This window comes from Schistocerca nitens, chromosome 2 (assembly GCF_023898315.1).
Source record: "Schistocerca nitens isolate TAMUIC-IGC-003100 chromosome 2, iqSchNite1.1, whole genome shotgun sequence".
Classification (NCBI taxonomy): Eukaryota; Metazoa; Arthropoda; class Insecta; order Orthoptera; family Acrididae; genus Schistocerca; species Schistocerca nitens.
This window is the reverse complement of record NC_064615.1, coordinates 881,902,163-881,929,241: the sequence shown is the minus strand read 5'-3', so window position 1 is coordinate 881,929,241 and position 27,079 is coordinate 881,902,163. Positions and strand designations below refer to the sequence as shown.

The 27,079-nt window shown below is 44.2% G+C and overlaps 1 protein-coding gene and 1 pseudogene across 1 annotated transcript; one reads left to right on the top strand and one right to left on the bottom strand.

The window, feature by feature from the left end:
* Window positions 1-4,253: 4,253 nt before the first annotated feature.
* LOC126238500 (5S ribosomal RNA) lies at window positions 4,254-4,371 on the bottom strand (annotated as a pseudogene).
* A 1,724-nt stretch (window positions 4,372-6,095) lies between these two features.
* Window positions 6,096-25,116, top strand: LOC126237189 (dehydrogenase/reductase SDR family member 11-like). Its single transcript, XM_049947065.1, has 6 exons — window positions 6,096-6,255; window positions 10,009-10,171; window positions 18,400-18,529; window positions 22,543-22,672; window positions 23,473-23,619; window positions 25,048-25,116. The coding sequence occupies exons 1-6, from the start codon at window positions 6,118-6,120 to the stop codon at window positions 25,084-25,086; spliced, it is 747 nt and encodes a 248-aa protein (XP_049803022.1). The 5' UTR covers window positions 6,096-6,117; the 3' UTR covers window positions 25,087-25,116.
* Window positions 25,117-27,079: the final 1,963 nt, after the last annotated feature.

Here is a 27,079-nt window from a genome sequence, read left to right as displayed (position 1 = left end):
CAGCCTTGCTCTTCTAAAACGGGAGAATGACGTTTCGTTTAAGGTGACCAATCCGTAAATCTGTAGCATCGGCGTTTGGCGTTTGCTGTCTCCCTGCGAATACCTCTGAAGCTGCATGCTATGTTTGTAAAGAATGTGTAGGCTGGGCGCTCCCACACAATGTAGCGGAATTTGCTTTTAAGCCGAACACGGGGTCGTTCTGCCTTTCACTCGGGCAAATGCTGTCTGCTCTACGGGCGGTCGCCATCCGACGTAGATAGGCTGACTTATCCTCTGAAGGGACCGGCCTCCTGGCGTGCGGTCTGCCTCTCCCAAACTAAAAGCTTCTGTGGCCCTCGTGTCGGGAATGTGTGTGTACGCCAGCCTCGAGTATTTCAATCTCGGTGCGCATTTGCGATTTACTAGTTTTTTGCCTATTGTTTAAATGAATTCATACATCATTGACTTTATTTTATCGACTTTGGGTTCGAATGAAGTGTCTTGACGTGCGGAATATGATTGTGAGGGCGGAATATGTAAGCAATGAAGGTCAGGAGACCATGACGTCTTACAAAGTCTTTTTCTTGATGCAAATGTTTGTCAGAACATCGTATCCTCCACACTAACACAGCAACTGAATGGAACATAATTATTTCATTTATTATTGTACTTTACAATTTAGCAAGTAACTTATATATATATATATATATATATATATATATATATATATATATATATATATATAATTTGTATCAAAGACCATGGTAATTTAAGAAGTAGCCAATTGCATGTGTTAGCAGACACAAATCTTGAAAAAAGTGGCAAAAGAAGCTGTTGTCAAGCAGACATAAATAATTGTTTAAACAGTATTTAACGAACTTCAGTTGTTTTTTCACGTGAGCACACTGGCACAAGAATTCTGCCTTATTTATTTTTGAGCAAACCTTTACTTATGTATACTGTGAATGGTCTAAGTGTAACAGAATGTTTATAGCGTTTCTTTATTTATGGGGTGACAATTATTGGCTCTGAGCACTATGGCACTTAACGTCTATGGTCATCAGTCCCCTAGAACTTAGAACTACTTAAACCTAACTAACCTAAGGACATCACTCAACACCCAGTCATCACGAGGCAGAGAAAATCCCTGACCCCACTGGGAATCGAACCCGGGTGACAATTATTGAACTACTTGAAAAAACGCTAATGTTTATAAACAACTGCTTGCACACACTTTATTCAACATGTAAACATCACTGCAGACATAGGTTATGACGTGTTCGATATGCCTGCCATTATTGGCGGTGATGTGGTGTAGACAAATAGTGTAATTCTGTATGATCCGATGAAGTGTCGGAACATCGATGCTGTCGATGACCTACTGAATGGCTGTTTTAAGCTCAGAAATGGTTTTGGGTTATTGCTGTACACCTTGTGTTTAACACAGCCCCACAAAAAGGAGTCGCATGTGTTCAGATCTGGAGAATATGGCGGCCAATCGTGGCCCATGCCAGTGGCCTCTGGGTACCCCAGAGCCAGAGTGCTCCTCCTGGACATCAAATACTCTCCTGCTTCGATCGGGTCGAGCTCCATATTGCATGAACCACATATTGTCGAAATCTGGGTTACTTTGGATAATGGGGATGAAATCATCTTCCAAAATCTTCACGTACCATTTGGTACTCACTGTGCCATCAAGGAATAACACATCGATTATTCCGTAACTGGACATTGCACATGAACCGGTCACTCCTTGAGGGTGAATAGAGTTCCCGGTTTCGAAATGCGGATTCTCAGTCCCCCAAATTCACCAATTTTGCTAATTGACGAGTCCATCCAAATCAAAGTGGGTTTCGTCGATAAAACAAACCATATTCGCATCGAAGTCCTGTTCGTCAATTCTATAGACAACAGTGTTGACGAAACATAACCGCTGTTCCATGGCCCTGGGGCTTAATGGATTGTGGGTGTGATTTTGTATGGAAAGAGACGCAGTTCTTCAACAACAATTTGTTGCAGTGTCTCCTGACTGATTCCCGCCTGTTGTGCAGCTCGTCTGATCGTTCTCCTGGGGCTGGTTTGAAACACAGCACGTGACTTCTCGATGTTTTCAGGCGTTTTCAACTTTTTTGGACAGCCGACATGGCCAACACTGTCATAACGAACACTACTCGTTCTCTCAAGCCTGCGAATCAAATTCTTGATTGTTAGCACACTTGGATCGGTTGTCTTCAGCTTGAACTCGGTCGCAAACTTCCTTTAGGCCGCAGCTGTGCTGTTACTGCTTGGCCGCGCGGGATTAGCGGAGCGGTCTATGGCGCTGCAATCATGGACTGTGCGGCTGGTCCCGGCGGAGTCCTCCATCGGGCATGTGTGTGTGTGTGTGTTTGTCCTTAGGATAATTTAGGTTAAGTAGTGTGTAAGCTTAGGGACTGATGACCTTAGCAGTTAAGTCCTATAAGATCTCACACACATTTCAACATTTGTTATTGCTTGCATAGTAGGCCTTCACAGGCGCTACACGCTCAGGCACACTGTACCCTGACATTTTCACGTGCAAGTGATCGACAACAAGCCGCGTGCGCTTGCGCATATTAATTCCTATCATGCCCCGCTGCCGACGGTGCAGTTTGAACGTCTTAACGCAGGTCGTTCAGAAGTTGTGATGATTTTTTTTCATACAGGCCAATAATTGTCACCTTGTAAATATTTTTCTAATATAATAGTTTAGTGCAAAAAATGGTCAAGCTGAGTCAAAATCGTGTCTGTAGATCATGAGAATATATAATGAAATACTTTTAGTGGGAACGGCCTTCAGGTAGTGGAGAAGTAGCCAGTGGTGGAACGCTGCTCGCGTGATCAGTTTGTCTTTAGGAAATGTAAAGGCACCCTGAGAGGCAATTCTGACGTTGCAGTAGATAATGGAAGCAAGACTAAAGAAAAATCAAGGCACGTTCATAGGATTTGTCGACCAGGAAAAAGTGTTCGACAATGTAAAAAGATATTCGAGATTCTGAGAAAAACAGGGGTAAGCTGTAGGGAGAGACGGGTAATAGACAATATGTACAAGAGCCAAGAGGGAATAATAAAAGTGGACGACCAAGAACGAAGTGCTCGGGTTCAATCTGTACATCGAAGAAGCAATGACAGAAATAAAAGAAAGGTTCAGGAGTGGAATTAAAATTCAAGGTGAAAGGATATCAACAATACGATTCGCTGATGACATTGCTATCTTGAGTGAAAGTGATCAAGAATTACATGATTTGCTAAATGGAATGGACAATCTGAGTACCGAATATGGATTGAGAATAAACCGAATAAAGACGAAAGTAATGAGAAGTAGTAAAAACGAGAACAGCGAGAACTTAACATCAGGGTTGTTGGTCACGAAGCAGATGAAGTTACGGAATTCAGCTACTTAGGCAGTAAAACAACCAATGACAGCAGGAGTAAGGAGGACATCAAAAGCAGACTAGCACTGGCAAAAAGGGCATTAATGGCCAAGAGAAGTCCACTAGTATCAAACATAGGCCTTAATTTGAGGAAGAAATTTATGAGAACGTACGTCTAGAGTACAGCATTGTGTGGTAGTGAAACATAGACTGTAGGAATACCGGAACAGAAGAGAATCGAAGCATTTGAGATGTGGTGCTACAGACGAAAATTAGGTGGACTGATGGCGTAAGGAATGAGGAGGTTCTGTGCAGAATCGGAGAGGAGAGGAATATGTGGAAAACTCTGATAAGGAGAAGGGAAAGGATGGTAGGACATCTGCTAAGACATGAGGGAATGACTTCCATGGTACTAGAGGGAGCTGTAGAGGGCAAAAACTGTAGAGGAAGACAGAGATTGGAATACGTCAAGCAAATAATTGAGGACGTAGGTTGCAAGTGCTACTCTGAGATGAAGAGGTTAGCACAGGAAAGGAATTCGTGGCGGGCCGCATCAAACCAGTCAGTAGACTCATATATATCGACGAAAAAATATTTTCTTAAATAATTTGTTATCTGATTATCTGCCTGTCCTTTTGTCAAGACCCCTTTTTCTCAGGAAATAGGTTGACTTATATCTTGCACTCCGTCTTCAGGCCACAAGTAGCCCATCGGGACCATCCGACCGCCGTGTCATCCGCAGATGAGGATGCGGATAGGAGGGGCGTGTGTTCAGCACACCCTTCTCTCGGTCGTTATGATGGTTTTCTTTGACCGGAGCCGCTACTATTCGAACGAGTAGCTCCTCAGTTGGCATCACGAGGCAGAGTGTACCCCGAAAAATGGCAACAGCACATGGCGGCCGGGATGGTCACCCATCCTAGTGCCGGCCAAGCCCGACAGCGCTTAACTTCAGTGATCTGACGGGAACCGGTGTATCCACTGCGGCAAGGCCGTTGCCTACGTATATCTTGCCTATATCGATATCGAGAACAGGCAAAAATCGTCGGGATTCTCGATTTCCCTGGACGATGAACTGGCAGTACACATAACTGAGTTTGTATAGAACCCTCATTGCGTGAGTTCTACTCGCTCTTATCGGAATTTTTTTGAATCAACATTACTGAACATAATTCTGTGTTGTCGTCTGCATTAATTAAAGGCGTTGGAATAGAATCTTTTTTATTAATTATTTGTGTATCTTTTTATTTCATTAATTCACTAATCTCAGCAGTGGATAGACTATTTGACTGCAGGATCACAGATTCAGATTGTTATTTGCAGTGAGAGGTGCTGCACATGAAGGCTGAACTGTGCAGCTTGACCCTAGTTTTTCTTGAGTCATCAGTCTTCTGACTGGTTTGATGCTGCCCGCCACCTGCTGTGCCAACCTTCTCACCTGAGAGTAGCATTTGCAACCTCCATTATTTGCTGGATGTATCCCAGTTTAAGTCTTCACAGTTTACAGATTTTATCCTCTTACAGTTCTTTCTAGTTCTATGAAAGTTATCCACTGATGCCTGAACAGATGTCCTATCACTCAGTCCATTCTTCTTGCCAGTGTTTTCCATTTGTTTCTCTCCTCGTCAGTTCTGCAGGGAATCTTGTCATTTCTTACCTTATCAGTCCACCTAATTCTCAACATTCTTCTGTGGCATCCCATCTCATTTATTTCGATTCTCTTCTGTTGTGGTTTTCTCAGTCCTTGTCTCACTGCCATACAATGCTGTGCTCCAGACGTACCTTCTCAAAAGTTTCTTCCTCAAGTTAAGTCTTATGTTTCATACTAGCGGACTTCTCATGACCAGAAACGCCTTTTTCTCCAGTGCTAGTCTGCTTTTGATGCCCTCCTTGCTCCATCCGTCACGGCTTATTTTGCTGTCTAGGTTGCAGAATTCCTTCGACTATTTCGTTAACTCCAGTTGTAATGCTAAGTTTCTCGCTGTTCTCATTTCTGCTGCTTCTCGTTAGTTTGGTCTTTCATCGATTTAGTCTCTACAGCATTATCCAGCTATTATTTTTAAACAGAGCTGTATATAGCCCAATTTCCTGATTGCGAGCAACATCAGGTAAAGTCGCAGTTGGTTTGCTCATATGGAATGCTGGTTCGAGAAACTACTACTCAGCAGAATATCCGTCATGCAACAACGTAGGTGCCTTCGGCCTGCATCCTCTCCATGATCCACTGCCACATTCCAAGCGTCCCTTCAACCAGCTTCACTTCAGTATGCTGTCTCCATAATCTTGATCCTAGCATAGTTTGCTTCTTTGGCTAGTCCTTTATCTGTCCTGATATCTATGAGGTATTTAAATTTTTGAAGTTAAATGCCATTCAAAACACAGTATTTCACAGCTAGTTCATTATCTTGCTACATTACTCCTCTACCACCCGACACATTGGTGAGATGTGCGACGGACAGGTGGCAGTAAGACAAGGTCACAGGAAGTGTACAGATCTGCTTTCCTTATCAGTCAAGTTGCGTACTTGTGGAGCCGGCCGACAAATGGCGATAAGACAGTGACACAGGTAGTGTGCAGATCCGCTTTCCTTATCAGTCAAGGTGTATCCGGGTAGCGCTCGAGTTTTCACTGTGGAGGGGATTGATGGTGACGTTGCACTTTTCCCCGAGAGCCGGAGGTCGCGTCTATATAGAGTTGGGCCTGCCCGCTGCGGTCAGTCGCATCAGGGCAGCCAACAGCAGCAGGCATGGGCATCGAGACGTACGCAGGCCGCGTCGCGCTGGTGACTGGCGCCAGCTCTGGCATCGGCGCCGCCATCACACAGGCGCTGCTCAGACACGGACTCACCGTCGTCGGCCTGGCCAGGAGGGTCGACAGGGTCAAGGTGGGCGTTTCCCAGAAAACACGCCTCCCGTTACCAAACCACTCAGTCCATTTCATTCTGTACTCTCTCTCTTTCAACTACTAGGTGACACTCATTTTTCTCTTTCTAACCTACACTACTGGCCATTAAAATTGCTACACCAAGAAGAAATGCAGATGATACATAGGTATTCATTGGATAAATATATTGTACTAGAAGTGACATGTGATTACATTTTCACGCAGTTTGGGTGCACAGATCCTGAGAAATCAGTACCTAGAACAACCACCTCTGGTCGTAATAACGGCCTTGATACGCCTGGGCATTGAGTCAAACAAAGCTTGGATGGTGTGTACAGGTATGGCTGCCCATGCAGCTTCAATGCGATACCACAGTTCATCAAGAGTAGTGACTGGCGTATTGTGACGAGCCAGTTGCTCGGCTACCATTAACCAGACATTTTCAATTGGCGAGAGATCTGGAGAATGTGCTGGCCACGGCAAGAGTCGAAGATTTTCTTTATCCAGAAAGGCCCGTGCAGGATCTGCATTATGCGGTTGTGCATTATACTGCTGAAGTGTAGGGTTTCGCAGGGATCGAATGAAGGGGAGAGCCACAAGTCGTAACACATCTGAAATGTAACGTCCACTGTTCAAAGTGGAACAAGAGGTGACCGAGACGTATAACCAATGGGACCCCATACCACCAAGCAGGGTGATACGCCGGTATGGCGATGACGAATACACGCTTCCAATGTGCGTTCACCGCAATGTCGCCAAACACGGATGCGACCATCATGATGCTGTATACAGAATCTGGAATCGTCCGAAAAAATGACGTTTCGCCATTCTTGCACCCAGGTTCGTCGTCGAGTGCACCATCGTAGGCGCTCCTGTCTGTGATGCAGCGTCAAGGGTAACCGCAGCCACGGTCTCCGAGCTGATAGTCGATGCTGCTGCAAACGTCGTCGAACTGTTGGTGCAGATGGTTGTTGTCTTGCAAACGTCCCCATCTGTTGACTCAGGGATCGAGAAGTGGCTGCACGGTCCGTTACAGCCAAGCGGATAAGATGCCTGTCATCTCGACTGCTAGTGATACGAGGCCGTTGGCATCGAGCACGGCGATCCTTATCACCCTCATGAACCCACCGATTCCATATTCTGCTACCAGTCATTGGATATCGACCAAGGCGAGCAGCAATGTCGCGATACGATAAACCGCAAATGTTTTTGCTGTCTGCATAATAACATGGGCTTCTTCCATGTGTTAGGGGGAAGGTTCACAGTTACATGCCTAGACAAAATGTTAGATTCTTTTGTGAAGGCACTCACGTAATGCTGACGAGCTTTAAAGTCGTCCAAAAGAACAGCTCCACCAGCTTACAGAGCCCACTCTTGAAAGTGACAGTTAGACGATACTGATCCACTGTCTCTAGCTGTGTCAAAAGTTTTGAAGGTGACTCTAAGTCTATAGTTTTGGTGTTTAGTTTTCTTTGGGGGGGGGGGGGACTGCACCCTGCCTAACCTGCCGCATTGTAAGATTTCGAACGAATATAGCTACCACGGTCCATTAGGTTTCTAAAAGAATATCGACTGTGGTTGTAACAGTCTTCATAAATATTGTCCAATGCCCAGTCATCAACGCTCCATAGCACGCTTGTCGTGGTATTTTTGAAGATGAATGTGCTTATGCACTGTGACTCTTAGTTCCTTCAGTTGGTGGCCGTCACATTTCGGAACTGTTCCTTCACCACCATCAGACTCACAATCACTATTCCTCTTCAGTGTGTCGGTGTGAATTTTTGCTTTATACCATGTAATCTGCATGAAAACGACCCACCCCCCAACTACAGCTACCTCTCCCAGTGAGTGCAACGTATTCTTTCACGTAGTAGCTTATCAACGGCAATTCGATTTATTGGCTTTCACTCACTCATAGGTGCTGTTAGTACGTGGGCTTCTCTATCAAACACAACGACGCTCTTGACTCTCGTTATGTGCACATATACATCGATGTGAGGGCCGTAGAGTCATCTTCATACCGAACTAGCGGTTGTATACTTAGTTTTACAGATGAATGGCATTTATAGCTACTCAGACAGGTCATTCTCAATTCTTAACGATGTATGAACTTCAGACTTTGTGAGTACATCAGGGGATTATTAAACGGCCATTACTTTTCACAGTACGTTCAAACGACCTAGTGGATACCGACGAAAGTTCCATGAGCCATTTCTCTAGTAATACTGTTATTTACAGAAAATACTAGAAAGTTGTAGCGAAATGCAGAAAGACCTACCGAGGTTGGCTCTCAACGTAAAGAAATGTAACTTACTGCAGATAAATAGGCGGCAAGACGCATTATTGTATTACTGCACGACTGCAGAACAATCACTAGAAGTAGTCACATCTATTTATTATGTGGAAGGATGTTCAGAAGGTATGCTCCATCCACATAGAAGATAAATCATAAAACACTCGTGAGTATGGAATCGGTAACAGATAGGATTGTTATAAGAAATTGGGAAGACCCAAAGAAGAGGAGCACATTTCTTCGGTGGTTCATTTAGTAAGCGCGAAAGCTACTCAGAGATAGTCATCCAATTCCAGTGGCAGATGTTACAGGAGAGTCACTATGCTCACGATGAGTTTCATTATTAAAGTTTCGGGAACCTACGTTCGTAGAAATATGAACCAATAAACTGCTTGTTCCTACGCATATCTCACGGAAAGATGATGAAGACAAAATTAGAGAGATTGGAGTTCAAACAGACGCTTAACAAGAGTCTTTCTACCCGCGCACCATTCGCAAAGGGAAGAAGGAAGAAGGGTTGAACGTTATTAACAGTGCATCTCCAACACACACCATAAGGTGGCTTGCGAAGTGTAGATACAGATCTAGGAGGTCATTGGGCCAATGGCTGTTGTGTTCTGTAACCTGTAACAGTTAACATGGAACTGGAAGGCGTACAACTGAGAAAACTGCATGTGGAAGGAGAAGTACAGTACGCAGAACAAAGGAATGATTATTTTGCGTGTAATACACTACTGGCCATTAAAACTGCTACACCACGAAGATGACGTGCTACAGACGCGAAATTTAACCGATAGGAAGAAGTTGCTGTGTTTCGCAAATGATTAGCTTTTCAGAGCATTCACACAAGGTTGGCACCGGTGGCGACACCTACAACGTGCTGACATGAGGAAAGTTTCCAACCGATTCCTCATAAACAAACAGCAGTTGACCGGCGTTGCCTGGTGAAACGTTGTTGTGATGCGTCGTGTAAGGAGGAGAAATGCGTACCATTACGTTTCGGACTTTGATAAAGGTCGGATTGTAGCTGTTCGCGAACTGTCTTGTTTGTTTTTTGACCTTTGGCTTTTTGACGGGAAAGCCCGATTACAATTTGTGGCCATTTACCGTATTTGTTTACACGGAGCACTGAGTGTAGTGAAGATAACTGAGTCTGAACTAGGAGTCTTATCATTGTAATGAGAAACATTTTTTAAATTTTATTCTGTACAATATCAGCTATTACTTATTACCGTTTAGGGATACGCAGTGGTGAAAACACTGTGTACTCATAGTTCAGGTAAGGCATATCGTTCAAGATATCCACTCTAAAGTAGTCACTTCAAGCACTGGCTAAGGATGCATTCGACATTCCCTACTGTGAACCATGCTCAACTGTTCCTTGCAGCTTTGACTCTTGAACCTTGCGAGTCACACCGCTCCATCCTCTGTTTTTTAATTATTTATTCATATATTTTTCAGGCATTAGCACTGAAGGACGCTCCTGGTAAACTGCACGCGATTAAGGGCGATGTAGCAGACGAGAGCAGCATCGTGGCAGCATTCAAGTGGATCAAAGAAAACCTTTCTGGTGTCGACATTTTAATTAACAACGCTGGCTTGGGCATTGACAGCGATCTGACGTGTAAGTATGCGATTGTATTTACGAAACCCTACAGCTTCGTGTAAGTAGTTCTACTCTCTCTGATAGAGAATATCATACATTCGATTAATCTGATGTTCTCCTTCAGGCCGAAACAGTACTATTTCTACAAATAACTCTGACACGGTCAGCTATGAATGTGTTCAAAAGTTAACGCAGCAGCGATGGTCTTTAAATCGTTCTATCCAGTCTATCACTTCTTGAATAAAAAGAATATCCTAACGACGGATATAACTCAAAGCCTGTCGTTGTCCATAATAAAATAATAGATCTTGTGCTTTTCATTCATTCATTCAAAATTTCAAATAAATTACTCAAATGGCACTGCGAGCTCATTTCATCTAATGCCACATACCTCCCTGATGCTTAGAATCTGTGATGTATATCGTTCCATAGACGGACAAACACAAACAAGCTTTTAAGCAGGTGGTCATTATGTTTTGGCTCATCAGAGTAACAAGAGGTATTTATATAGTTTTATTTCAGCTTCTCCTTGTGCCCATATCACTTCCATTCTCTCAGAATGGGTGCTTTTCCACTCGCCAGACGAAACCGTTCTGGTCTTCTAGGATTTAACTGCCGCGCCAACTATCCAGTCGTGAATTTTCTGTCTAAAATTTTTGCGTGTGGCACATCAAGTTGTGGTATTCCCAGTTCCTTCAGCTCTTCTTTTACAACACCGATCCATTTTATTGTTTCAGTTTTAACTTCGAGGCGAGTTTCGTTTCAAACCCATCTAGTTTATCTGGTTGCTTCAGCTCTCAATACACCCATAGAATTTTAGCCTGCGTTTTTTTCATATCTGAATAAATTCTGTTATTCTTTTCAGGTTCTTTATTTGCTCTTCGTCTACAATTTTCCTCTTTAGTTTTTCTTAAAACTCTCTCTTTCTGTTTAAAACGAGTGTTTCAGATCCCATAAAACACCTTGATCTAAAGACTGTTATAGTGTCTCAGTTTGGTGTGTTTCGAAGTGCATTTGTTTGTTATAGATGTACGTCTAAGCTTGCAGCCTCTTTCCAATTCGTTCTGACGAATTTGTAACAAGTGTTTTCTAAGTCAGTTTCCTGAATGTTTTCGCCTAAATATCTGAACTGAGAAACTCTCCTGATTTTCTCGTATGTATGGTTTTTAGAATTTTTGGTGTCAGGTTGCAGCTAGACAAGTATTTCGTTTTTTAAAATTATATTTTGTGCGTTACCTTTTGTGCTGTTTATTTAATTATATTTATTTATTTGTTTTTGTGTTATTCGATTGTCCTGATTCATTTATTTATTTTGTTATTACTTGTGATAGCTATATAATCTGGAGATCTAGTCATAAAAAGCAAAACTGCCACTTTAATAATATACTATTAGTCGTTGCGCGACAACTTATGGATCTTGAATTGTGTCCTACGTTATAATAAATAGCACCAAAATTAATAACCGTAGTGTCAGCGGACGAGCAACTTGCTACACACGTATTCTTGAGCTCCAGTCGCAGACGAAATTGGCGGATCTCCAACGTAGCTTAACAGAAAAAAAAGGAATATTGCAGTTTAACGTTCTGTCGACGATGAAGCCATTAAGAGAGGGGGCACAAACTTGGATTGGAGAAGGACAGATAGGGAAATCGACCGTACGATTTCTAAGGAATCACCCCGGTATTCACCCTAAGCATTTTGCGGAAACTACCGAAAACTTAAATCTGGATGGTCGAGTGAGGATATGAACCGTCGCCCTCACGATTGTATGTCCAGTGTCTTACCACTACACTACTTACCTTGACTGCTCCATAGAAACCGACGGCAGTTATGCTTAGAGCAGCGGAGGGAACGAATGCGTGTCGGGGCTCAACAGAGCCCTGTTGTGTAACCGATTAGCCTTAGCTGAACATTATTTTTAGGTTACGACAAATGGTTCCTTGGTACAGTGAACAATGTCATTTCTTTTGTGTATTAGCTTTGATATGTTTCGTTCTGCACAATGTTATCACCTTGAAATTGCAGCATTTGCGATAAGAGATATACATCTTTTTTAGTACCAGGGTAGGAAATTCAACAGAGGTAACTATTTATTTACAATTTATACAAAATAGATACATGTTTCAAAGTCTTACTGTTCTTTAGAGTGGTCACCAGCATTGTGTACAAGCCGTTACCAGCGATTTGGACTTAGCAGTGCCTAGTTCGAGCGTACCGCTGTAGTGTCCGACAAATCTCTGTAACAGTTGTGAAGCGACGAATGCCAGAAGTACTTCCATCATCTTAGGAATCAAGTTAAGTCACAAAGGTTTAAGTCCTGGGATAGTGGTGAGTGATACAACACTTCCCAGTCCATTGATCGAACAATTCAGTGTCAACTTGCACCATGTGCATCTGTGCATTGTCCTGTAAAATGATGGGTGGGACCTGCAAAAAGTGTAGCCGCTTCTTTCTTTAATATGCTCATTTTTGGAACCCAGCCCGCGGCAAGCTTAAAGAAACAAGCGGTGACACTTTTTTGCAGGACCCGCCCATCATTTTGGAGAACAATGCTCAGGTCCATATGGAGCACGTTGTGAGTGATTTATTCGATCGATGGGGCGGGGAAACGCTGTAGCACCCACCACTGTCCCAGGAATTAAACCCCTGTGACTAACTTGATTTCTAAGATGATGGAAGCACTTCACGGAATTCGCTTCAGAACTTTTAAGGACATTTGTCAGGCAAAAGACCGCTCCACTCGAATTATTCACACAACTGACACTATTAAGCGTATCCTTCGACATCCATACCGTTCTCAACGGGCTATACACAATGCTGGTGACTACTCTGAAGGACAGTAACACACTGAAACATGTATCTATTTTGTATAAGTTGTTAATAAAATAGTTTCCAATACCAAAGTCCCATCCCTCGTAAACTCTTATTTCTACATGCACATCTACATGAATACTCTGCAATTCACAAGTGTCTCGCAGAGGGTTATCGAAGCACAATTGAACAGCACGCGTAAAAAATGAGCACTTATATCCTTCAATATGAGCTCTGATTTCTGTTGTTTTATTATGATGGTTGCCTCCAGTGTGGGATGACATTAATAAACCATTTTCGCATTCAAAAGAGGAAGTTGGTGATTGAAATTTCATGAAAAGATCTCACCGCAACGAAGAACGCCTTTATTTTAATTATTTGCCACCGTAACTCGCTCATCACATTCGTGACCCCCTTCCCTCTGTTTCGCGATAATGCAAAACGGGTTACCCTTCTCTGGACTTTTTCGATGTCCTCCGTCAATAGTATCTGGTAAAGATCCCATACCGCACAACAGTACTATGGCAGAGAACGGACAAGCGTAGTATAGGCAGTCTCTTTAGTAGACCTGTTGCTCATGCGTGTTCTGCCTTCTCCTCATCTGTTCTCTGCATGTTTCTATTCTCACTAAGAATATCTACACTTACTGTTTACTTCGCAGTTTCAAAACCGTACATTCTTCTATCGAACCGTAGGATGTTCGCTATCGCATACATCAATAGACAAAATGGTTCAAATGGCTCTAACCACTCTGGGACTTAACATCTGAGGTCATCACTCCCCTAGGGTTAGAACTACTTAAACATAACTAACCTAAGGGCACTACACGCATCCATGCCCGAGGCAGGATTCGAACCTGCGACCGTAGCAGGCTCGCGGTTCTGGACTGAAGCGCCTAGAACCGCTCGGCCACAGCGGCCGGCCAAAAAGAAGGAACAATTTCAAATTCGGAGAGAATGAAAAGAACATGGGCTCAAGGAGAAGGTGAAACAAAACTCTGTGAATACCTCTTGTTACACAGATGAGCCAAAACATTATGACTCCCAGCTTAATAGTTTGTGTATCCGTCTTTGGTACGAAGTACATCACTGATTCTGCGTATCAGAATCTGGCAGTTTGTTGGTAGCTTTGTGGATATACGTGGCATTAGGTCATGTAATTCGCATAAATAATAAGCCGCTGATTTGCGTGCGCGGTGATGGCACCCGACAGCTACCCAGATGGGTTCGATTGGATTTACATTAGGCGAATCTGGTCGACGAGATATCCAAGTGGACAACTGTAGAACGGTTTTGGTTCCGAGACACGGACTGAAAGATGACATCATCGTCGGGGAAGACATCAACATTAAGGGATGCAGGTGGTTTGCAGCTGTCAGCGTGTCTTCGATTATTACCACAGGCCCCCTCCGAGCGAAGGAGGATGTCTCTCATAGCATACTACTGCTCACACCACCCTGAGTCCTTAGCGAGCAGTATGTTTCGAGCCGCCGTTCACCTCGATAATGGCATTTGATGAGACGACCACTGGCCTAGAATAGCAACAATGTGATTCACCCGAAGAGCTGTCACGCTTCCAACTGATCGATGATCGAATCCCGATGGTCCCGTGCCCACTGCAATCGTAATTGAAGATGTCGCACGGTCAACATGTGAACACACATAGGGGTGGTCTGCTGCGGAGCTCCATCTTCAACAATGTACGATGAACGATGTGCTCCGAAACACTTGTGCGTGCACCAGCGTTGTGCTCTTTCGACAGAGATGTCACAGAACACCATCTATCCTACTATACAGACTAGACAAGCCTCAACGTTCTGTGAAGAGTCGTGGACGTCTAAACATTTAGCGCCTAGTGGTAGTCTCATTGTCCTACATCTACATCTACATTTATACTCCGCAAGCCACCCAACGGTGTGTGGCGGAGGGCACTTTACGTGCCACTGTCATTACCTCCCTTTTTTGTTCCAGTCGCGTATGGTTCGCGGGAAGAACGACTGCCGGAAAGCTTCCGTGCGTGCTCGAACCTCTCTAATTTTACATTCGTGATCTCCCCGGGAGGTACAAGTAGGGGGAAGCAATATATTCGATGCCTCATCCAGAAACGCACCCTCTCGAAACCTGGACAGCAAGCTACACCGCGATGCAGGGCGCCTCTCTTGCACAGTCTGCCGCTTGAGTTTGCTAAACATCTCCGTAACGCTATCACGCGTACCAAATAACCCTGTGACGAAACGCGCCGCTCTTCTTTGGATCTTCTCTATCTCCTCCGTCAACCCGATCTGGTACGGATCCCACACTGATGAGCAATACTCAAGTATAGGTCGAACGACTGTTTTGTAAGCCACCTCCTTTGTTGATGGACTACATGTTCTAAGGACTCTCCCAATGAATCTCAACATGGTACCCGCCTTACCAACAATTAATTTTATATGATCATTCCACTTCAAATCGTTCCGCACGCATACTCCCAGATATTTTACAGAAGTAACTGCTACCAGTGTTTCTTCCGGTATCATATAATCATACAATAAAGGATCCTTCTTACTATGTATTCGCAATACATTACATTTGTCTATGTTAAGGGTCAGTTTCCACTCCCTGCACCAAGTGCCTATCCGCTGCAGATCTTCCTGCATTTCGCTACAATTTTCTAATGCTGCAACTTCTCTGTATACTACAGCATCATCCGCGAAAAGCCGCATGGAACTTCCGACACTATCTACTAGGTCATTTACATATATTTTGAAAAGCAATGGTCCAATAACACTCCCCTGTGGCACGCTAGACGTTACTTTAACGTCTGTAGACGTCTCTCCATTGAGAACAACATGCTGTGTTCTGTTTGCTAAAAACTCTTCAATCCAGCCACACAGCTGGTCTGATATTCCGTAGGCTCTTACTATGTTTATCAGGCGATAGTGCAGAACTGTATCGAATGCCTTCCGGAAGTCAAGGAAAATAGGATCTACCTGGAAGCCTGTATCTAATATTTTCTGGGTCTCATGAACAAATAAAGCGAGTTGGGTCTCACACGATCGCTGTTTCCGGAATCCATGTTGATTCCTACAGAGTAGTTTCTGGGTTTCCAGAAACGACATGATAGGCGAGCAAAAAACATGTTCTATAATTATACATCAGATCGATGTCAGAGATATAGGCCTATAGTTTTGCGCATCTGCTCGACGACCGTTCTTGAAAACTGGAACTACCTGTGCTCTTTTCCAATCATTTGGAACCTTCCGTTCCTCTAGAGACTTGCGGTACACGGCTGTTAGAAGGGGGGCAAGTTCTTTCCGCGTACTCATAAATGGTTCAAATGGCTCTGAGTACTATGGGACTCAACTGCTGAGGTCATTAGTCCCCTAGAACTTAGAACTAGTTAAACCTAACTAACCTAAGGACATCACAAACATCCATGCCCGAGGCAGGATTCGAACCTGCGACCGTAGCGGTCTTGCGGTTCCAGACTGCAGCGCCTTTAACCGCACGGCCACTTCGGCCGGCTTTCCGCGTATTCTTTCCGTAGATGCTCACTAGAGAAGCACGTGAACATTCAACCAGCTTCGCCGCTATCGAGATACTCCTTCAGAGGCTCTGCATAATACACTCCTGGAAATTGAAATAAGAACACCGTGAATTCATTGTCCCAGGAAGGGGAAACTTTATTGACACATTCCTGGGGTCAGATACATCACATGATCACACTGACAGAACCACAGGCACATAGACACAGGCAACAGAGCATGCACAATGTCGGCACTAGTACAGTGTATATCCACGTTTCGCAGCAATGCAGGCTGCTATTCTCCCATGGAGACGATCGTAGAGATGCTGGATGTAGTCCTGTGGAACGGCTTGCCATGCCATTTCCACCTGGCGCCTCAGATGGACCAGCGTTCGTGCTGAACGTGCAGACCGCGTGAGACGACGCTTCATCCAGTCCCAAACATGCTCAATGGGGGACAGATCCGGAGATCTTGCTGGCCAGGGTAGTTGACTTACACCTTCTGGAGCGCGTTGGGTGGCACGGGATACATGCGGACGTGCATTGTCCTGTTGGAACAGCAAGTTCCCTTGCCGGTCTAGGAATGGTAGAACGATGGGTTCGATGACGGTTTGGATATACCGTGCACTATTCAGTGTCCCCTCGACGATCACCAGTGGTGTACGGCCAGTGTAGGAGATCGCTCCCCACACCATGATGCCGGGTGTTGGCCCTGTGTGCCTCGGTCGTATGCAGTCCTGATTGTGGCGCTCACCTGCACGGCGCCAAACACGCATACGACCATCATTGGCACCAAGGCAGAAGCGACTCTCATCGCTGAAGACGACACGTCTCCATTCGTCCCTCCATTCACGCCTGTCGCGACACCACTGGAGGCGGGCTGCACGATGTTGGGGCGTGAGCGGAAGACGGCCTAACGGTGTGCGGGACCGTAGCCCAGCTTCATGGAGACGGTTGCGAATGGTCCTCGCCGATACCCCAGGAGCAACAGTGTCCCTAATTTGCTGGGAAGTGGCGGTGCGGTCCCCTACGGCACTGCGTAGGATCCTACGGTCTTGGCGTGCATCCGTGCGTCGCTGCGGTCCGGTCCCAGGTCGACGGGCACGTGCACCTTCCGCCGACCACTGGCGACAACATCGATGTACGGTGGAGACCTCACGCCCCACGTGTTGAGCAATTCGGCGGTACGTCCACCCGGCCTCCCGCATGCCCACTATACGCCCTCGCTCAAAGTCCGTCAACTGCACATACGGTTCACGTCCACGCTGTCGCGGCATGCTACCAGTGTTAAAGACTGCGATGGAGCTCCGTATGCCAAGGCAAACTGGCTGACACTGACGGCGGCGGTGCACAAATGCTGCGCAGCTAGCGCCATTCGACGGCCAACACCGCGGTTCCTGGTGTGTCCGCTGTGCCGTGCGTGTGATCATTGCTTGTACAGCCCTCTCGCAGTGTCCGGAGCAAGTATGGTGGGTCTGACACACCGGTGTCAATGTGTTCTTTTTTCCATTTCCAGGAGTGTAATAACCCGCCCTTTGTCAAAGTCACTTATCTCAATAGATTTCCCCAGTTGGAGCTTATATCTTCGCTAGCGTGTTCCTCCGTCCATGTCTACTTCGCTTGCATACTTCTTTTACTGCGTCACGTGGCCACAACGCACCAGGCGGCATCCAGCGTTGCGAGGGGGCAGTGGTCATAATGTTTTGGCTTATCAGTACGTACATCACGTGATCCCGTATGGCCCAAACGGGGATAGTAATAACAAATGAATTTAATTTCCCGTATAAAAAGTTTCTAGCTAATAGTGTTCTGAGTAAAAATTATTACTTGTTTGTGTTGCTGCACTCACATTCGTAAGAGGTACGACTATATTAAAACTGTACTCATGCGGATGTTCTCCTGAAAAGCACTTGTTTGTATTGAAACAGCTGGCAAGACAGAAGACTGGAAGCGCATCCTGGACGTGAACGTGCTGGGTCTGAGCATCTGCACCAGGGAGGCCGTGCAGGACATGCTGAGCCGGGGCGTCGACGACGGCTTCATCATCCACATCAGCAGGTATGGAAGAATAGTTCCCTTATCTACTTGCCCAGCGTCTGTCAGCCCACCGGACGTTGTACTTGAGAGTAACACGACGTTATTAGCAGTTCACTGGCGTAGCCTTCTCTGTGGTACCCATTACTTGTAGCCTGCTCAACTATTTCAGAACACCATACATATTTAACAGTCTGGCCATAAGAATTGCCTCATACCTATTCCCATTAATGTCGTCGTTTCCCTCTGTATCTTACAGAGTGCAACATAGACATCCTCTGTGTAAATTTAATACTGATCTTACCCTCAGCATTTCATGAAATAGGGAATGACGAGATACTGTACTCCATTCTCTCTCTTCTATCTCTATTTTTTATCATCGCTGTAACATTAGATTACAGCAGTTATCATTTGAATTTCCTACTCTTTAGCTGGCCATGTCTGCAGATAAAATTATTGAAATTATTGGGTATAAGATCAGTCTATTATGGAAGACACTGTTTTTTATATCACCCAGACATGTTTGAGCACCTTTGTAGCATCGTCTAAGGGTTTTATTCATTTCACATCTGTGAAAGGCGGTTTTAAGTGATGACTGATCCAGAAAATCGGATCTAAGGACAGTTTTTGTTTGTTGTTGCCATTACCTTAAAATTGTGTTACACGACTGTGCAGGAGCCCCTGTACATTATCATGTCATCTGCAACTAAATGATGAGGTTGATAATTTAACACATCACTTCATATGTGAAGTAATTTCGCTATCTCAAGATAAGAGAATGAACAGTCCTTATCCAAACAAGACCTTGCAGAACACACAGATAGTGACCACATGAGATACACAACACATGCCATACACAAAAGAGCGACCACACTCACACACACACACACACACACACACACACACACACACACACACACACACAACGAAATGCCACATACTCACCTGCAATAATGAAACAGTCCACAGAACAGGCAGTATATTAAAGAAACAGGGACATCAAATAGACACAGGAGAGACTGCATAACACAGGAAAAGTTCAGAACACAGGGTACACCCACGGATGAAATCAACATATCAGGCATATATGAGCTCACACGCAACACTTGTCGCTCAGTATACATAGGACAAACATATAAGACCTTTACTATTTTCTAGGCATCTTTACGCGCTCATTGTGAGCTCAGAACTGACAAGTTCGAAGTAACGCGATAGACGGGCTTACTGCAGACAATGCGCAACAAATCTGCACTAAGCTGCTCCGGATTTTCACTGTAGATTTAATTTCGCTGCCGGTCGGAGGTTGACAAATATAGCGCTCTTGAAATTGAAACTTCTTTTGAATCATCCATTGTATGTGCTGGCACTTTTTCACAATTTCTTTCTGAACGCTTTCTGCAAAATTCAACAAACTGTGTTTTATTCCATCACTAAACTCACTCAGTAATCTTTCTTATATTTCATAGAGAATATATGAGCCCAGAGGTGAAGTACCTGGGCTTTAACGACTAAAATACATTAAAAATGAAGACCGTCGAGGTCATTTACCCGTAAATTACTGCATTTCTGTGCAGCAGGTATTTGAAAATAAAGACTACAGCAGTACAAGCAGCTGCATAAACAGCTTGTAACAGACGATAATGACCAGCAGATTCACAAGTCATAAGAGGTATTAGTTCACAAAAACTTAACAATTACCTCATATATGTTTCACAGCGGGATCCAAAAACCATGGCAAAAATCTGGGTAACGTGCTAACTGCACCTTTTAACTCTGCCCTCCTACGGCGTATATGCCGAAAATAAAGCAACCTGCTCACAGGTCGACCATGTCAAGTAAATATACTGTTCCATTCTGAAGTGTTTTAATTACTCCACCGAAACACACACGTGTATGACGATTAGGGGAAGAGCTTACGGTACCACAGCAACATCTATTTCTGGAAACATCACTCTGTTTGTAATGCATGTGTTAACATACGCCGTTTCAAGCACATGTTTTTGCCGAACGATACTTCATTTATGTAACTCCTGTGAATATGCTCGTCATAATCGTCTGTTGCAAGATATTGTTTGTTCGGCACTTGAGCTTCTACAGCTTCAAACGCCGACTGTATACAACTATAGAATTTTACACACAGACGACGTTGATGAACAGACTCATCTCCGTGTCTGAAAATGATTTTCGTTTTATAACTGAATTTTCCGTCGGTGCTTGTTACAAAGGGACAACAATATTAAACAGGAAAGACTTTCCTGATATTATGCATTATGCACACATAAAAAAAAGTTTTGCATCGCCACGGTTCCCAGAATTCCTGAAGATGGACGTTGACTGTGGATATGGTAACACAGACACAGTCCCTTTGACTGTTCAGAGATGTCACTAAACCCGCCCAAAGATGTAAACAACCAGGCATGAATAGCGCCTATTAGACGGAGGGGTTCAGACAGCCAATCGGTTCCAGTCATTCCACCAGGAAGGAGGTACACGGCTCGAGTTGTCTGTAGTTCAGCCATGCCTAGACGGTCAATACCGCGGTTCGATCGCGTCTGCATTGTTACTTTGTGCCAGAAAGGGCTCTCAACAAGGGAAGTGTCCAGGCGTCTCGGAGTGAACCAGAGCGATGTTGTTCGGACATGGAGGAGATAGAGAGAGACAGACAGGTACTGTCGATGACATGCCTCGCTCAGGCTGGCCAAGGGCTACTACTGCAGTGGATGACAGCTACCTACGAATTATGGCTACAACACCAAGTTCAATAATGCTTTTCGTGCAGCCACAGAACGTCGTGTTACGACTCAAACTGTGCGCAATAGACTGCATGATGCGCAACTTCACTCCCGACGTCCACGGCGAGGTCCATGTTTGCAACCACGACACCATGCAGCGCGGTACAGAAGGGCCCAACAACATGCCGAAAGGACCGTTCAGGATTGGCGTCACCGATGAGTGTCACATATGCCTTCAACCAGACAACAGTCGGAGACGTGTTTGGAGGCAACTTGGTCAGGGTGAACGCCTTAGACACACTGTCTAGCGGCTGCAGCAAAGTAGAGGTTCCCTGCTGTTTTGGGGTGTCATTATTTGGGGCCGACGTACGCCGCTGGTGGTCATGGAAGGCCCCGTAACGGCTGTATGAGACGTGAATGCCATCCTTTGACCGATAGTGCAACCATATCGGAAGCATATTGTGCAGGCATTCGTCTTCGTGGACGACAATTCGCGCCCCCATCGTGCAAATGTTCAAATGTGGGTGAAATCTTATGGGACTTAACTGCTAAGGGCATCAGCCCTAAGCTTACACACTACTTAACCTAAATTATCCTAAGGACAAACGCACACACCCATGCCCGAGGGAGGACTCGAACCTCCGCCGGGACCAGCCGCACAGTCCATGACTGCAGCGCCAAAGACCGCTCGGCTAATCCCGCGCGGCCCCATCGTGCCCATCTTGTGAATGACTTCCTTCAGGATAACGATATCGCTCGACTAGAGTGGCCAGCACGTTCTGCAGACATGAACTGTATCGAACAAGCCCGGGGAAAGACGTGCTACTGTGTATTAGAGGTACCGGTGTGTACAGAAATCTGGACCACAACCTCTGAAAGTCTCGCTGTATGGTGGTACAACATGCAATTTGTGGTTTTCATGAGCAATAGAAAGGGCGGAAATGACGTTTCTGTTGATCTCGATTCCAATTTTCTGTACAGGTTTCGGAACTCTCGGAATCAAGGTGATGAAAAACTTTTTTTGATGTGTATATTTCTTATTTGGTCACGAACCGGCTTTCGGCTCATTAGGCCACCGTCATATGACAATTGAATGTCGCAGACGAAGATAGAGTGACATGTGACTCACGCTGCTCACATATATTTCACAGAACATCAGGAAAGTGTTTGCTATTTAATAATTATTTTCATGCGTTTTTGATCATTCGAGCTGGGCTGCTTCCCTATTTTTTAAAATCTAAATGTCAAAGAGTGTATACTTCTGTCATCGAGCACTTATATAACAGCTGCTCCTTGTGTCCACAGCTTACTGGGCCACGTGCAGCCAACGAACAGCGCCATAGCGATGTACACGGCGAGCAAGCACGCCGTCAAGACGCTTCTCGAAGGACTGCGGAAGGACCTGGTCGCCAAGAAGAGCAAGATCCGTGTTGGGGTGAGTACACAGTCCCAAACAGCACACGGCAGTGATATCCGAGAGCAACTTATGACATTATAAGTATACAAGAACCAAGAGAGAACAAAAAGAGTGGAAGGCCAAGAATTAAGCGCTCCTATTAAAAAGGGTGTAAGTCATGGACTGATGCCAAACCCAATCTCTTCCATCGGATTGTCACGGGGTACAGCGATTCGTCACTCCAAATTACTCGTTTTCAATCAACTACTGTCCGGCGGCGTCGCTGATTATACCGCCTCAAGCGTAGCTTAGCATTGGCTACCGACATGGGTGGCGTAAGACGAGCTGTTCGTTCATTGTTCCCCGTTCTTCTTAACTCTCTACGCACGGCCGTTGTGCTGGCCGGACTGCTGACGGGCTTTGAACTCACGAATGATTCCTCCCACTGGTTTCATGCGAGTTCTTAGAACCACCCTCCTCAAAGCTCGGCGGCCGCTGTCCGTCAGTACGTGACATCTGCTGGCCTTGATTTAGCTGCCCCTTCGGTTTCCACTTCACGATCACATCACCAAATGTCGACTTCAGTAACTTTAGAATAATTAAAATGTCCCTTATGGATTTTTTGCGCACGTATCATCAAATGACTAGTCCGATTTTGAAGTCATACTTGTGTAGTAACACATGTCTAAGACTGTGAATGTTAGAAGTATCACATTACATTGACCTGTGAACAGGAAATGACAAGTGTCGTTTACTAAGAAATAAATGATTTTACTCTTGGTAGTTAGATTGCTTTTTTAACCTTTTTTTAGTAAAAAAAGTATCTTATCCTTCAACAGGAAGTTTCTCCGGGAGCTGTGAAGACAGAGTTCATCTCGAACTTCAAAGGAGTGCCTCCGAACATATACGACATGATACCCTGCCTGGAGTCTGAGGACGTGGCTGAAACCGTTCTCTACATGCTGTCGCAGCACCCTCGAGTCCAAGTAAGTACACATGTTTTTTCCCGAGAAGACTGGTACCGTGCATTGACGTTGCAGAATTTAATTTCTCAATTCAGTAATACAGTTTTCCGAGAATAAATAATAATTGATTCCTTCTGTAGTAAAATTCAGTAATTCATCTCAGATATCCTGTCATGCACTTTTGTTCGTAGCTGCCTACAGGGAAAGAGTCATTTCATTGAAAATTATCTCAGCACAACTAATGCCAACCATTTTCAAAAGGCAAAGCTTTATGTTATAGGATTCTCTCATAAATAGTAAGTTACATAAGTGAAACGCGGAGGTAGTCCGTCAGATAATGCTCAGTCTTCTATTTAGATTTCACTCTTCAAAATCAAACGAATACTGCATTTGGCTCGGCAAGAACTAATGGAAGTTCCTCAATAAAAAAATAGGAAATTGTTCTGCTGTTAGTATTTAATGATCCTTAACATGACTCATATAAGTTTTGGAACAACTGCGAGCTCTCAGGTATTGAGGCAACGTGCAGAAAAGATCCACATATCCATGAGTCTGCTTGGGCTATTCTGGTACGCAACATATAGTGTGCTTCTTCTTTAGTGGTCTCCAACTGCACAGCCACATTACGATTTATAAGATGGCAACCATTTGTTACGAAAATTTCTCTTGTCTGCTATCATTCTCCAGGAATATACAGTGTAATTATGAGTGTGGCAAATACAACTGATGACACTGAACGCCAGTAACTTTACAATGCAGTCCTACGTGAACAGCCGGCCGTAGTGGCCGTGCGGTTCTAGGCGCTACAGTCTGGAACCGAGCGACCGCTACGGTCGCAGGTTCGAATCCTGCCTCGGGCGTGGATGTGTGTGATGTCCTTAGGTTAGTTAGGTTTAATTAGTTGTAAGTTCTAGGCGACTGATGACCTCATAAGTTAAGTCCCATAGTGCTCAGAGCCATTTGGACCAACCTACGTGAACACCACACTGCCAGTAAATATTGCGTTTCAGAACAGTTACCCAATTTGTATTCAATCTTTCTGGAGTGTAGTTAGTATGGAAGTGAAATGTGGCCTGTAAACCGTTGACATAAGAGAACTGAAGCTTTTAAAATAATTTTGCTACAGGTTAATGCTATCTGATGGATAGATCAAATAACAAATGATGAGGTACTGAACAGAACTGGGGAAAATAGAAATTTATGGCAGAGCTTGTCTAGGAGAAGGGATCGGTTGACAGGGCACATGCCGAAACATCAAGGAACATGGAATTGTCAATTTGGCAGTGTGTGTGTGTGGGGTCTCTCTCTCTCTCTCTCTCTCTCTCTCTCTCTGTGTGTGTGTGTGTGTGTGTGTGTGTGTGTGTGTGTGTGTGTGTGTGTTTGTGTGTGTTTTGGGGAAGGGGTCGGGGTACACTTGTGAATATCTAATCAAATCGTGATTTGTTTCAGGTTCATGACGTCATTATCTATCCTACTGGCACTTCCTAGTGACGACGCTGTGTATCGTGTCAAACAAATCAGTTGTAATTTTTTAAATGTATTTGTATTTAATAAATGTAAATTTAACGTTTCAGTTGAAAGTGTGTGTTTTCATTCATCCCTGAGGTCTCTATTACACTGTAAAAGATCTTTGTCAAACGTCTTTATAAAATACATTTCCTAAAATCTTTGGCGGTGTACTCGAGTAATTTTAATATATATTTCATAGAAATTATGGCATAGACCAAGGCTTTGTAAATGATTTGTCAATGAAATTTTGGCACTGTGTATATGAACCTATCAGTAACGATGAAATGGCATGAAAAAAATCGAGGCACTGTATCTCGTCACATTTGCTAGTAACACATAAACGTAAACTGAAAGGTGTAGGTGAAGCGACCGTAAGGTATTTTGACAGAACGGATTAAATGGAAGTAAAGTGCGAGGAAAACTTATTTTTTACATTAGAATTAGAAATTGCAAGTACAGACGTACTATTGAATAGATTGGTATGAAGTATTTCGTCAAGTTATTGGTACAAATAATAAACGCAGACTGACACGATTAGGCAAACAGTATGCCATAAGAAAGCACTTTGGGTACCACAATTTGGATGCTGAATGGCATTGTAGACAGAACCTGCAGATAATTTAATATCAAGTAAAGAACAGTCGCTTGGTACATCCTTGACTCAGTGATGTGCTATACATTCCTGGAAATTGTATCGTATGTACAACTAATAGATAATGCTCGATGCTTTAACATAAATGACGAACAATATGAAAAAAATTCTGCAAAGCCTGGTATATTGTTGTAAGGTGAGTAACAAAAATCACTATTTGTCTTTACCTTTCTTACCAGCTGAGTCACACTTGATACCTCGTGTGTGGATTAACGAAAAATTCTGTAGTTGTTGATTCTGAGTGATGCAGACCTAATCTTTCTGCAAAGGCTGAAGGTGCTCGTCTGAACATGTAACGTTCGCTGACTAAAAGGCACATCTTGATACAGGATTCATGTGGCCCAATAATCGGATTACATTAGTTCTTAGCACAACGGATTACACAGACTGATATGATCAAGCCAGGAAAGGTAACGTCTCATAAGCTACTCTAGGTTCTGTCATACACTGCTGGCCATCTAGAATGCAGCACCAAGAAGGGCGGGAGATATCACAAACAAATTGATTTTCGAGATAAAACATTGTACAAAGATCACGTGATTCAAAATACAGCCACCTGTGAAGCGAGGAGGAAGATGAATTCAGTACTGAGTGCTACCACAATTGCTGGCTAAAACCGCTGCTACACGCCTCGGCATTGAATCAAAGGAACTCTGGATGTGTTGCTATGATAGCATCCAAATACTGCCAAAGTACGGGGTGATCAAAAAGTCAGTATAAATTTGAAAACTTAATAAACCATGGAATAATGTAGACAGAGAGGTAAAAATTGACACACATGCTTGGAATGACATGGGGTTTTATTAGAACCCAAAAAAAGAGAAAAAACACCCCACGTTGCTAGACGCGTGAAAGATCTCTTGCGCGCGTCGTTTGGTGATGATCGTGTGCTCAGCCGCCACTTTCGTCATGCTTGGCCTCCCACGTCCCCAGACGTCAGTCCGTGCGATTATTGGCTTTGGGGTTACCTGAAGTCGCAAATGTATCGTGATCGACCGACATCTCTAGGGATGCTGAAAGACAACATCCGACGCCAATGCCTCATCATAACTCCGGACATGCTTTACTGTGCTGTTCACAACATTATTCCTCGACTACAGCTATTGTTGAGGAATGATGGTGGACGTATTGAGCATTTCCTGTAAAGAACATCATCTTTGCTTTGTCTTACTTTGTTTTGCTAATTATTACTATTCTGATCAGCTATTGTTGAGGAATGATGGTGGACGTATTGAGCATTTCCTGTAAAGAACATCATCTTTGCTTTGTCTTACTTTGTTTTGCTAATTATTGCTATTCTGATCAGATGAAGCGCCATCT